The 13,923-nt window shown below is 36.0% G+C and overlaps 1 protein-coding gene across 1 annotated transcript; it reads left to right on the top strand.

The window, feature by feature from the left end:
• Positions 1-1,759: 1,759 nt before the first annotated feature.
• LOC106653099 (protein SHQ1 homolog) lies at positions 1,760-4,870 on the top strand. The gene is made up of 9 exons (XM_014372352.2): positions 1,760-1,956; positions 2,579-2,733; positions 2,808-2,995; positions 3,078-3,271; positions 3,339-3,737; positions 3,811-3,934; positions 4,009-4,172; positions 4,237-4,385; positions 4,467-4,870. Exons 1-9 carry the CDS (start codon positions 1,879-1,881, stop codon positions 4,729-4,731), a joined length of 1,716 nt encoding a protein of 571 aa, XP_014227838.1. The 5' UTR covers positions 1,760-1,878; the 3' UTR covers positions 4,732-4,870.
• The last annotated feature ends 9,053 nt before the right edge of the window (positions 4,871-13,923 follow it).

A 13,923-nucleotide genomic window follows, 5' to 3' on the forward strand; every position in this document is an offset into this window, starting at 1 on the left:
TTTTGTGTACCTAAAATTATATTTCACTAATATTGGAATCGTTATAATTTTGAGATGAGGGCCCATGGACACTTTATTTATTTCGAAGACGCCAAAATTTAAACGATTTTCATGTGAAAATTTGAAAAGAAAAATATTTTTCCAATTCTCAATTTTTTTTTAAAACCATTTATCACTATGGATCTGTTTATTATTTCGAAAATCTGACACCGAATTTGGAAAGTTCGTTAAAATTTGTGTAAAATATGCTTAGTCGCAAACTTTCCAGACCCTATTTTCAGCAAAAATACAAAGGTTCAAAAAAGCATAAAAAATGTGTCCTTGCTGGACTTGAGTTCTTTGCCATGAGTTATTCATGGACTTGAAGCGTTCGAAAGGAAAAGAGAGAAGGAGAAAAAAAAATTCTGACATATACTCATTATTTTTTACAACGGATCCATGGCTGTGTTTTACAGTAAAAGTCCGAGGACAGAATGACAGAGTGCGAGAGCAATTGGTTTGTCTACCGGCTATATATATTCGCTCGGGGTCTTCGTTGTTCCAGGCGGGCTAAAAACCTGCTGATATTTGATTTGTTATTGGGTCGTGAAATTCGAGTGGCCTGACAAACCAACTGTTACCCGAATTCTTGACCTTTCCTCACTCAACGGGCCCTATCTTTACTCGTTCAATATAAGACATAATTGTTTACAAAAAGATGATACAATCGTTTGTTTAAAATCAGTACAGTGAGCTAAATGGAACGATACTAAACAGTGCATATTTATAATGACTCAATGCTAACTTGCAAAGTATTAATGAAATTGTTGTAATTAATTAAAATTGTGACTCGAATGAAAATTGAATTGTTTTATACGTTACGGTAATAATTACCATTATTGTTCGATATTTAAATGTTATTTAAAAAAAGAAGTCATGCGTTACTAAGCGACACGAATATTGTTATTAAAAGTTTATTGCTACGTTATTCTTGGTACGTCTGGCGGCTTGAACACACGTCAATTAGTTCAAATAAATCTCTATCTCTCTGTCACATTTAAGAAGAAAAAACTTACTCGTTATAATTTTACAATTTTCTCGTTTGGAATTAACTGTAGAGGCCGATTCTCAATTGAATCGTGCTTGTTATCAATAAACTATGAGTTTTTTTCACCTTCGGGTTTTTCCTCGCATAAAAAGACGTGTACACACATCTCACTTTTTGTTGATTAATTACGAGGCGACTTTATTGCGAAGGAGCTTTGACCATAAAATTAGTAACGTGACATTTATTGTATCGGTAACGTAGGGAGTCCATGATCTGGGATCGATATAGTATAGATCTGGTATGGGCAACTAGGAGATTATCGATTGATTATGATCGACGGCGAAAAAAATAATATAGAGTGGCGGTACCAAACGTCAGAGTATTATTTAATAAGTAAAAATAAGAACAATCATTTTTTTTGAAAAGAAGTTCTTTGCCAATGAATCGATAGCAATTTTTCACACACTACAAAATCAACTTAAATTTTTTATCATTGAAAATTGATGAGAAAAATTTAGACATTATCTTTTTTTCTCGAGCTTAAAATTTCAGTTAATGAAAATAAAACTATCAATATATTATATAAACATTTGCATGCATGAAGACTCTTTCAAAATGATTGTTTAGCATACCCGAGCCCCGCTCTCTCCTACATTTACATGACATGAAACTAGACCTTATTCAACAATATAAATGTTTCGATTGTTCCATTTGTTACATTTGTGTGTTTACTAAACATTGTAGTGACAGTGACGTTGAAAGTTCCAGAGAAATTAGTTTACACAACTTGTATAGATTTTAGATTCACTTATCATTTCTTTCAAAATATATATTTAATTTACCCGAATGCAATGGCTCTCGGCAAAAGGAGCAGTATGAGTGATAATGAACTCAGTCCGGAAGTTAAGAGCAAAAAGCTAAAAATGAAGGTGTAGTATACCATTGATTTTCTCGAGTGATTAATAGACATTCTTAAATCGCGTTTGGTATAATATTTTTAAATTTAATATATTTTATTAAATTGTTATGCCATCATAATTTTTTTACATAACTTTTTAAAAAATAGATCAAATTATGTTACCCGTCGCGGTATTTTTTTATTGGCATTTATCTAAAACTGTAAAGGAGATTCAAAAGATGTACTTGAAATTTGCGACTGTTTCATGACTTATTTTCATTATTGCACACTAGTGACCTCTTCGATTGTGCCCTCAATTGCATTCAATGGAAGTTTGCTCTTTCGAAAGTTTTGACTTTCATTTGTGGCCACAGCCACTGCATGCTCTCGCTCCCTTTCTGTCCCTCTTTCTCTCGTTCTTACGCATTCTTAGCTGCGCGCGCAACCTCAGGCGCTGCCGTCTTCAACGTCTCGATAGTCTCGGGTCGCTGTATGCACTGTGCGTGAAACTGTACATGTATACATAACAGAGCACTGAACTCCGAGTACAATTTGACAACTGAACGCGTTCTCAAACACGTGGTTTTCGAATGTCAATTATCAAGTGATCATTTCGGTATAGTTGAATATTTTTTTTCCTATTTGTTTCAAAGAATTGTCCAGAAATGCTCACTCCACGCTTCGAAATCTCGCAAACGGATACGGAGCTGATTTTTATTATTCATGCTCCTTACGCAAATATCAAGGAAGCAGTGGTGCACGTGGAAAAAAATGATTTTCGATTTTATGCAACTCCGTATTATTTGAGGTAAGCTTACAGACTTTTTTCGTGGATAATTCTTAAACATTCTTCCAATTAAATTCTAAAATTTTAATTTATAGATTATCTCTCCCTGGAGATATAGCAGAGACTGATTCCTCCAAAGGTTCTTATGACTGTGAAAAAGGTGAATTTCGTTTGGTTTTTTCCAAAGTTAACGAAGGAGAATATTTTGAAAATTTAGATATGATAACAACTTTGCTAGCTCCAGCAAGAAAAAGAAACACTGTTCCAACAATTGAAGTTATTAGTATGTATTTTAATATTGTAATTATTTTACTCAATTTTCTCAAATTTTTATCGGTATATTTAAACTGGATATATAATTTTAGGCAATCCATGTTCAAATGAAAATGAACCGTCTGGTACACAAGAGAAAAGTGACGATGAAAATATCATGACTCCAGATGGTGGCGATGAGTGGTACATCGATCAAAATGTGGAAAAAGAAAAGCAAGTAATATTACAAAATTCTCCTAGATATGGATTCGCTAATAAAATAACCAGAGCTCTGAATAATTTTGAAGTGAGTTGAAGAATTAAATAATAAAAGTTCATGTTAATTGCAATTATTACAACAACATTTTTTGTAGGATTCTTGGATTAAAGAAATCATAGATCTACCCCAACCTGATGAAACTCCAGAAGTTGATCGCAAAACTTTGAAAGAGCAACAAGAGCGTTCAGATTTTAGTGCAGATCATTACACAGCTGATTTAATGGAAGTTGATGTTGTTGAGCCTTATTTGTCATATGAGTGGGAAACTATAATCGCATCAGATGTAAAATTTAATGGAGAAGAAAAGGATATATTGAAAGAATTACCAAACAAGGAATATTTATTAGACGCAGAAGAAATTGAGGCTGCATTGTATTCTATGGTTGATATTTTGTTTGCCCATTGTTATAATCGTCGAGTAACGCTTGGAGATAATAATGTGGTTAGCAGTTGGACAATTAATAAATTGAGTTCAACGTTGTCATGGTTTCAGGTAATGAAGAGAAATTTTTAAATAACTTTTATATTTTTAATATACCTTCAAAATAATGCAATGATAATTTCAGATTTTTTCAAGCATCGATGATGTTATATCCAGTGGAGTAAGAAGATCTTTGTGCTATCCGCAAGTAAGAAATTGGAATCTTGCACTAGCAGTTTTAGAGGACCTTAAGAAAGTTTTGAAATTAGGTAATTTAAGTTATAGAGTTTTTATTAGAATTTCGTTGATTTATACAATTTATTCATTACAATTGAATTTTTAGGTAAAATGTATGTCATCAAACAATTTTGTGAAATTTATACTCTATTCAATAACTCACCAGAACCAAGATATATTTTAAATCAACTTTATATAAAAGATTATCTTATTTGGCTGCAGCAAATATCTAATTCAAAAATTGAAGATATGGAAAATAGAGTTAAAAACGTAAGTAGCCTTTACTTAATTTAATCAAATATAATCTAATAAGTAATAACAATAAATTTTTTAGGTCAAGGTAGAAAAAACTGCAATGGGTTTAAATCTTGAAATGATAGAAGTAGCAGCTTATAACACTCAAAATGACTTGATTATTGAGAATAACTTGGATCAATTACAAGATGGTATAGATAAACTTGCTCTCGATCAAGCTGGAAAAAGGTATGTGATGAAAACAGCAATAAAAAAAGACTAATTCTGCAGACTACAATAAATAATTTTGGTTTTATTTTTACTTTTCAGAAAAAATGACAGTGATAGCGATTCTACGGACTCTGAAAGTGACAGCTCGTCATCCAGTGGTGACAGCAGCAGCTGTACTGACAGCGACAGTGACAGCAGCGATAGTGACAGTGACAGCGACAGCGATAGTGATAGTGATAGTGATAGTGAAAGTGAAACTAGTAAAAAGGATAAAATAATACATCCTAAAATATCCAATAGCATTCCCAACAAAATTCAGAACAGTTCTAGCAGTGAACTTGACTCAGACGATGATCCAAATTAACCAACTTTATATATTTTAGAATACTTTTATTTATTAAGTATTTACGTTTATGGAGTATAATGTTGACTGTAAATAAGTAAATGTATAAATTACTTTTTATCGTTTCCATTTTTTATACAATCAAAAAAAATGTATTTTATCCACATACTTTGTATAAAGAAATATTGAAAATTTTTACGAAAATGATCCTGTTGCTACAGATTCAATTTCTCACCTTTTTGAACTCATTAACGTTGCAGCATCCCGATTTTTTCCTAAACTGTCCACGTGATATTTTTTTTGTCATATGCTTTCTTGAAATATTGTTGTTAAATGTTATCGAAAAGAACTCATGGTATGAAAACGATCACAGGTGATTACAATAGTTTAAATATAACATGGAATTTTCATGTCATCATCAATCATCACTCTATTCTACGATATAGAGGCAAAAAAATAAATTTAAAACAGCTGCCAATGCATTGACAAACATCTTTCGCCTAAGAATGTCATTTTTTTTATTTTGAGGAAATCGACCAATTCGATCACGATTGCAAATTTTTATCGTTAGGTGCTTGTATAACGGACGTTGATAATTGCTCACTTTGGTCCCAGAAAAATGAAAAAAAAGCGAGCGTGAACATTTTGTTGAATATTTTTCCTAATAGCTATTTAGAATTACCTGAGGACGAGAAATCATGTTTTCCGATACTAATGATTCTACCGATTGGCAAAAGGAAAGAGTCTGATAATAATTTTTCTCTGTAACGACTAAAACGTAACATTCTTATGCTCATTCATTTAATTATTTATAGAGTTAAAAACGAAAATAATTAAATTAGCAATCGCTACAGAATTACGTTTAAAACTGGAAAAATTCCTGATAGTTCCAAACTCTTGAGAAGCATGACTGCATTCGCAGTTTGATGTAACGCGTTTTTTTTAATTTCATTTTTAAAATCCTAAGTAACCGAATTAGACAATAATTGGCGACTATTAAAATTCAAAAATGTACGTGACTCGAATAAAAGACAGTGAGCGAACGTGTCAGGGGACATACGTGTATTCCCGTTATAATATTTTGAAAGGAAGTAAAGACAAAAAAAATCCACCTCTCGAGATCGTAAAAATTAGACGCTCGTACAATAAAAGTCCCGTTGAAAAGCTAATGTTGAAAAATAGTGGATAGATGCTTGGACTCCAGGTATCTGCAGTCACAATTTGAGTCAGGCGCGCGAGACGTTGTCCTCTCTTGGCATTCACAATATCTCAAGTTCTCCGCCGGAGCATAAATAAATAAATCATACCTGTGTACTCGGGCGCGCGCGCGTTATATTTGTATAAATTATATATCGTGCAAAAACGTATGCATAAGATGCGAGATTTCGCGCTGCAGATTAATACAAATTTTACATTTTCTTGCTTTTTATCGTCCATCCTGTGCGCGAGTCTATTTTCGAAATTACATCGCTCTCGAATGGGTGGACTCGATTTGAATTTTATTATACAGCTCGAGTATTATAATGACAAATGCGCGCATCGCGCCGCGACCGTCGGCAATGTAAATAAGTATTATGTGGACGCGTCGATGTACATAAATCTCATGAATTCACTGTGTATAATATAATATTTAATTATTCCCTGCGACTCGCGACCTTTAATATACGTACATATTCACAACAACGTTTACAAATGCAGCGTTACATAGGCGCGATGCACGTTTAACGATCCTCTACGGTAAACCATTTACTTTTCTTTTTTTTTTTAATTTTTTCTTTTATATATGCCATTTCGCGAAGGCATGTAATTGTTTTTCTTATATTATACAATAAGTCAATGATTCGACTTATTTTCACAGCTCGGGCTGAGAAGGAGCGTCGTCGCGTATAGTGGGCAGTTAATGAACAATGATCGGCATTGTTCATTATCGTGTCTTCGCGTCGCAACTGACTCTTATCGTATACATACGTACACAGGCAACGAAGGATGTAATAGCAGCGATGGCACAGATGTACAGCCGCACGATATAATTTCGCCAAAAAGTTTACGTAATAATGAGCGTGGACGATAGTATAATGTAGCTGCAACGAGACGTATGGGAAATGACTCCGCGGAAAGAGGACATCAGATGATAACGTACACAATGTCTCTCATTTGCCGATCGTCGTGCGCATAATCGTACTGACGACGATAATACGCAGCCCTCTCCCAAGATCGAGTCGAGAGAAAATTCGACCACGTGCTGGAAACGCGAAGCCGCGATTCTTATTTCAATCTGTCGCTTGCTGTAACTCGTCGTGCAGCTGCGACCGGCGAAAGAAAATTCCCCGCACGTGCGAACGATTTTCTTTTTTCTTCATATCCTCGTCGGAGAATCCAATTATGACTTAAATGTATCTGCCTTAATTCGTTACAGTCATTACTTAACTAAATGACGGCGAGCGTCATAGCCACCAGATCTCTTGCCAGAAGTAAACGTTTCTCGCGTTTCAACAAATTTAAAATTTGTTTTTCTTCTTCTTTCTACTCATCAATCGTAATAATATTGCTATATCCGAACTATATACTCGAGAGTGACTCGATATCTGTTCAATTTGCACGTCGCTTTAATAATTCACGGCAGCACGTGCAATGTGAGGTACACACGTGAGATATCGGCTGGGCTGGTATTAAAAACGCACGCATACACGCGAAAATCCACGCACTATACCTCTCTGAAGACTTTTCATTTTGAATATGTAAAAAATATTCATAAATCTTTCACCATCTGCAACTTTGTGTTCAATGATTTTTATCCGGCATCTTATTATAATACAATCTCATACGATTAGTATCTGAGCTCCAAAATTGTCGCGCATCATCGTGATGTGCGTATACATTAATTGTACCGATCGAGATCGCTGATCTCGCGGTTTTGTAAACATAAACGAGCCGATATCGTGCAGCGATTTTTTTTATTCACACTGGGACTCGACGTCGTTTTGTGCATCTTTCGGAGCGCATTTAAGCACGTCGCATAATTACAGCGCAATTGAGCACGCATCCTATTTATGTATACCTCGTTCCGTGCTCATCTCGAGCACGCCTCGCCTACTTATACCGCGCGCACTAGTCGAGTAATTAAACATTCGCTTTGATAATTTATAATAATAATTAATTTAATATTATAAATGCATAATGAACGTACAAAGCAAGTGCAGTGAAAACAATGTTGTCCGCACTGCACATTACGTAGTACACGCGCACGACGCACACTCGCACACGCCTTATAAACACACGTAGCCGTGACGTGTGACTTTTCGCGCGTAAAAGCCGCCCGCCGGCGTATCTCCAAGGCGAAAAGTGTCCGCGCACGTGTATTAATCGCGCGCTACAACCAGGACGATATTACGCTTACGCATCCTTAATTATCGATATCAATCTGCGCATGTGTGTGTGTCTATGCGAGTGTAAGCTGCAGACGTCCTAAGTATACACATACGCGGCACGTCATGAGAGCCGCGGCATCGATATTCGCACGCGATATTTGCCATTCACCCCGAAGGACGTCAGTCGTTGGACTTGCTGCGCGTTTGAGTATTAATACACGATACTCGCGCGTCGTGAGTCGCGCTTATTACAATGCATCTTTGAAGTCTTCGAGATCGTATATATCGCCCCAATTGACGTTGACGTTATTCAGCTGAGGACGCGTGGAATTTCACAATTTCAGATTTAATAGCTGCATCGTTTCATGTAACTCCCTGGTAGAAAATTAATCAGTTGAAATGGTTACAAGATTAAAAACTGGCCATTCGCGATGAACATTTTGTGCCTATATATTAAACCGTTAAACTGGTCAAAAACTGGTTAATGTGCGCCGGTCTAAAGAGACTGCTGATTTTCAGGTTATTTATGTTGTGTGTAATCGGGCAAAGTTTTGACGAGTAGAGCTTCGTTACAGCCGCAAATAACAGTTTTCGTTTACTTTACATACATACATTTCGATATGGATGTGCCAAATGACAATAAAAATAAAAAGCGTTACAAAAAATATAGAGAACGCCAACGAAATAAGATATTGAAGAATAGTGTAGATTTTATTTCTATGCATCCAGTGCTTTTAAACGAGTCTAGCAGCTCGAGCTATAAACTATGTTTCATGTTCTCTTCTCTTTCATATTAATAAACATAATTAGCTTAGCTACTTTCACATTAAGGTTAGATTTTAAGCAATATTTAGATGTTTTTACATCTCAGATTAGTACTAAGTCTCTGCTGCACTTTACTTTAAAAGTATTTAAATTTAAAAGTACAATAGTATACCTATAACATACATAAAATAATGAAATGTTTATATAATAAAATTACATGTCAATACGTCGAGCGCAAGTGCTGCTACGCTTGAGCAGTTTTTGACCAGTTTTCGCGCATAAAAACCATCGAACATTACCCAGTTTCCAGCCATTAAAGTAACTAAAATCATGTCGTTTTTAGCACATTTTATCGGTCAATAGACACATAAACTGGTTAATAAACTGGCTAGTGGGAGTCAACAAAGACATAAACTGGTTAACTTATCATTACAGCTTATGAGATGTTTATGTTTGTAGGTAATTCGACGAGTCGGACTTGGGTATTGTGTTCAAATCAAATCTCGTACTCGTGATTAGATTCTTTTCTTAATAACAAATAGACCTTTATTAAAAATTAATAGAAAGAAGTGTATGTCTGCGACTAGTTGGGCTCCAAAGCGGTGAGCCGATACTAAGTCGAGAGCTTGCGAGGGCGACTCTAAGCAGAGGTAAAATTTGCTAATTAGCTGTGAGTTCGCTAATAACTGACTTGATATGAACAAAAGCAACGACACGTAAGCCAAAGAAATCGGTAGTCGTCCCACCAAGCTCTCCCCTCACTCTCGCCTCACGTCCTCAACCATTATAAAAGAATATGAGAACTTTCATGAATATTTTCCAAACCCTGCTTTGATTTATACACTTATTTTGACTTTGCCACTAGCAGGTTTAGAGATAAATAGGTACTCGCCATCTAGTGGTGGAGACTGGCATTAATTATGATTGAATTTTCATTTGTATCAATTAGCGGAAAAAATATATCATCATTAAAACGTTAATTTTCAATTTAAATGTTCAAATTTGAAAGAATTGAACTTTTTTTTCTAGTGTTTGCGTTTAAAAAATGTACATGATTGGTTTTTCGTGCATTTTCGGTGCTTTTTTGAAAATTTCATGTAAAATTATCTCAAACAAAATTCAGTATCGGTTACTTCAATTTCAATGTCTGATATTACATTAAATCTGTATTAAATTTAGAGCTTTAAAACTATTGCATACAATTCACATTTTCTACAAAATTAGGATGGATTAGAGCACAAAGTCACTATACGTCTTACGAGTAGTAGACACATATGCGCCGCGTAATGTAAGGACGATGTGAACTTGATCGTTCGCAACGTCGTTATTATATCGACTAGCCATAGGTGATCGTCATCGTGTGCACTCATGATCTTGACGCGCGACACGTACGCATCGATGCCATCGTCATTATACATCACGCGCTCGCATAATGTCCTGTGTCCTCTTCTTATCTCGCTCGATTTCGTCCATCGTTAATCGAGCAATTTTTAATTTAATTTTTTCATAAGATCGCGAGCACATTCAGCTGTAGATATATTCATTGGAGATCATCGTAACGAATTAGCCTCTATGTCGAGGGATCGAAACATTGACCTATTTTTGCTTTCTTGGCTGCAGCGTTGGGTGAATCTAATCTAATCTAATTAATATAAGAGCCATTGCGATTATAGATCGAATTGAACCCTCTTAGAGCCAACTTCATGTGAGTACAAGAAATATTTTAGTGTCATCTATATACGCCTTCTGTAGTTAATAATATCTTGATTGATTATTATTTTCAAAATATTTCCATATATTAAATTACATACTAAGAGTTCCATGCGCGGGTAGCACGCACATAGATTTCTAGTTACCATAGAAAACGACAATAACACCCGCCTTGATAAACGAAAAAGAAGAAGAAGAAGAAGAAGCCGAAATAAATTAAAACAAAGAAACTTCGAGTCTCGAGATAATAGCTCGCTCGTTGCGACCGTTTCGTCACTTTTTACGATCCTATTACGCGATCGATTAAATCGGTACACAAAAAGATACTCAAATACGCGTTGAATCATAAATGAAAATTTCAGATTCTCCGCAGACATGCAAATTGTATGATGCAATGGCGATAAGTAACAATTGTCGAGGGGATTAGGTCCGATATCATTCCGATATGACAATCCGCGATGAGCTATAAATCGAGACGTTTTGTTATTGTTGATTGTTGCTCGCTTCTTGTTTAATTTTTATTTTTATTGACGCCTGTTAATGATCTCGCATCGAGAGATATAATGCGCGAGTTTGCGTGGAAAATTTTCGCCTTTCTCGGTACAAGTTACAACGGGTGCGCGGACTGTTTATAATACATCTTATATAACAAACGAGTGCTTCCGAGTCATTTGTATTATATACATTAGGATGGTCCACTTTTTCAAAAATTTTTTGTATCTCGGGGGATCCATTGGAATCTGAAAGTTTAAGGTTTAAAATGAATTTTCCTTCAAAATAATTGCGAACGATCAACTCAAAAAAATGATTTTAGATGGTGTCGATGGATTTTTGAAGTTTAAAAACGTGCTCCAAAAAAGAAGCAAAATCGGGCTACTATTCGATTTATTTCAAACTTTGTTCAGGGTGTAAAAATAATCTTGACAATACATTTTCTTACGTGTTTACTACGGAACTGACTACGGAACTCGATTCTGCAGACAAAAACACGTAAGAAAATGTATTGTCAAGATTATTTTTAAACTCTGAATAAAGTTTGAAATAAATCGAATAGTAGCCCGATTTAGCTTCTTTTTTGGAGCACGTTTTTAAACTTCAAAAATCCATCGACACCATCTAAAATCATTTTTTTGAGTTCTAGTTTAAAGGAAAATTCATTTTAAACCTCAAACTTTCAGATTCCGATGGATCCCCCGAGATACAAAAATTTCTTGAAAAAGTGGACCACTCTAATATACATGCATGCGACGTCACGATCGTCACTCATTCATCCGCGATCTAAACTTAAAACCCTAATCAGCTGGTAAGGATCGTAAAATAATGCGCTTCTATTATTGACAATCGAGTCTATTTCTTATTTTTTTGCTTTCCTTCTCCGTCCCTGCCAAAGTCTCTCACAGCCACCCGCTGGGGTATATAATGTACGCCTCGTCAGTCGCTATAATGTTTGCTCTGGAATTTAGCTTAACGCAGTAGAGTCTTAATTAACGCGCGCCAGTCTGGCGATGTTTGTACAAAAGGATTCGAAACTTGTGCGCTTCTCGCTTCTCGCTCGGCTGTTTACCGATCGGCTTCAACAAATAACGCGTCACGATTTCTTTTGGGTAAATAACGCACTTTATAATTATACACACACCGCGAGCGTATTATCGCGGTACATAATTATGACAAATAGATCATGGCTCTCTCGCCATTGTTTTTATGTATACGCGCAGACGGCCCGCCATTAATACACAGACATTGACACTGACTTCGCCGCTTTGAATACTTTTGGAGGTCTTGGAATGCTCTTGATGATTGAGACAAAAAAAATGGAGCATCGAAGGATTTCGATTCTTTACTCGAGCTGTCTGGGCTCGAAAAATAAACACGCACTTCCAGTACGCCGCGAGCACTCGTCGTTGATATATAAAGTGTTATAGTTATATGTATAGCGACGATAAGCGCGCCGTGCAGTTTCATTAACGGAATGCGTTCCGATTACGCGTTCATTTTAATGCACCGTTTTATGCATTAAACTCGCAAATTCGCGCGTGCGTATACTTGTACGCTCGTTGATAAAAATTGCACAATCGTACGATAGTTTTTTTAGTTCATCGTCGTATAAACATTTTCGAATTACCGATTTTTTCCGAGACGAAAGCGCGAGCGAGAAGAAAAAGAGGATGAAAATCGTTTGCAGACTTCAAAACGATCTGTTTACCGATGTCAGCGAGCGCCACATTTCTTCGGTCGCCTTGGTTATTAACTAGCGCGCATGTACAACGTTTAAAAAAGCTCGCGATCCCCAAGTTTGACGTCGAAATTATAAAATAGAGACGCGCCGCCGTCGCCACCGCCAGCGGCATGTGTGGCAAATATAATAATGCGCGCAGCGCGCGACAATAAAATGTGTAATAATATGCACGCGTACACGTATAATCGTCTCGAGCTTATAAATATGCACCTGATTGACGCAACATCGCGGATCAATTAATTTTTCCTTCGTTTATTTTATTTTTACGTTCATCTTGCTTTTCACCGCCTGATAAATCAGCGAGATACATAGAGGCTTGGGTGAATCTAATTATAGCCTGTATGACTCTGTACATTCAATCAATGTATGTACTCGCGCGACGCGCATTTCTCGTGATAAAAGTGTAAATGACGTCTCGAGTGTCTTATCCACGCGGCGATGCGTTTTTACGGTATGAATTATTACGTACCGTCGAAGAATTGAGAAGAAAAACCCAGGCAAATCGTAATGAAATTAACAAAAAAAAAAATGGACTCGCTGAGAGAAGATGCCCCGTGCCGATATCGCGACTCGCGCAACGCGAGGAATGGGCATACCGACACGCGTTTTTATCTTCTCGCGTCTTGTGCTGCGTACAGCCGTGCTATTATATGCACGAAAATATAATTAATTTCGCCGAAAGACAATAACGTAATTCTTCCAAATCGTTGATCAATGAGCTTGCGACCATAAATCATAATACGAGAAAAACGCTTTGTATGCGATAAATAGTCGAACTCAGAAGTTTGCGGAGTTTGCAGCATAAATTTTAACGAAAATATTGCTCCAAATTTTCCCATTGTGACTCAAAATTGAGCAAAAAATTTAGTACAGAAAAGAAACTCATTTCGTCGAGTTTTCTACGCGCATCGTTCTAAACAAATTAAATCCATATATAAAAAGCCTAGAGATATCGGTTATTATATATACGTTTTTTTCTTTTTCTTCTCCTTCTTTTTTTTACGATCTCACGTTGTGAATACTCGCACATACACACCACGAGGATGATGTATAAACAAACGAAGCTCAATTATTATATATCTGGAAGTATATAAGCGGCAACATGAGCAACATGTATAGCGGGGTGGGGGAGTA

This window comes from Trichogramma pretiosum, unplaced genomic scaffold (genome assembly GCF_000599845.2).
Source record: "Trichogramma pretiosum strain Unisexual culture from Peru unplaced genomic scaffold, Tpre_2.0 scaffold30, whole genome shotgun sequence".
NCBI lineage: Eukaryota > Metazoa > Arthropoda > Insecta > Hymenoptera > Trichogrammatidae > Trichogramma > Trichogramma pretiosum.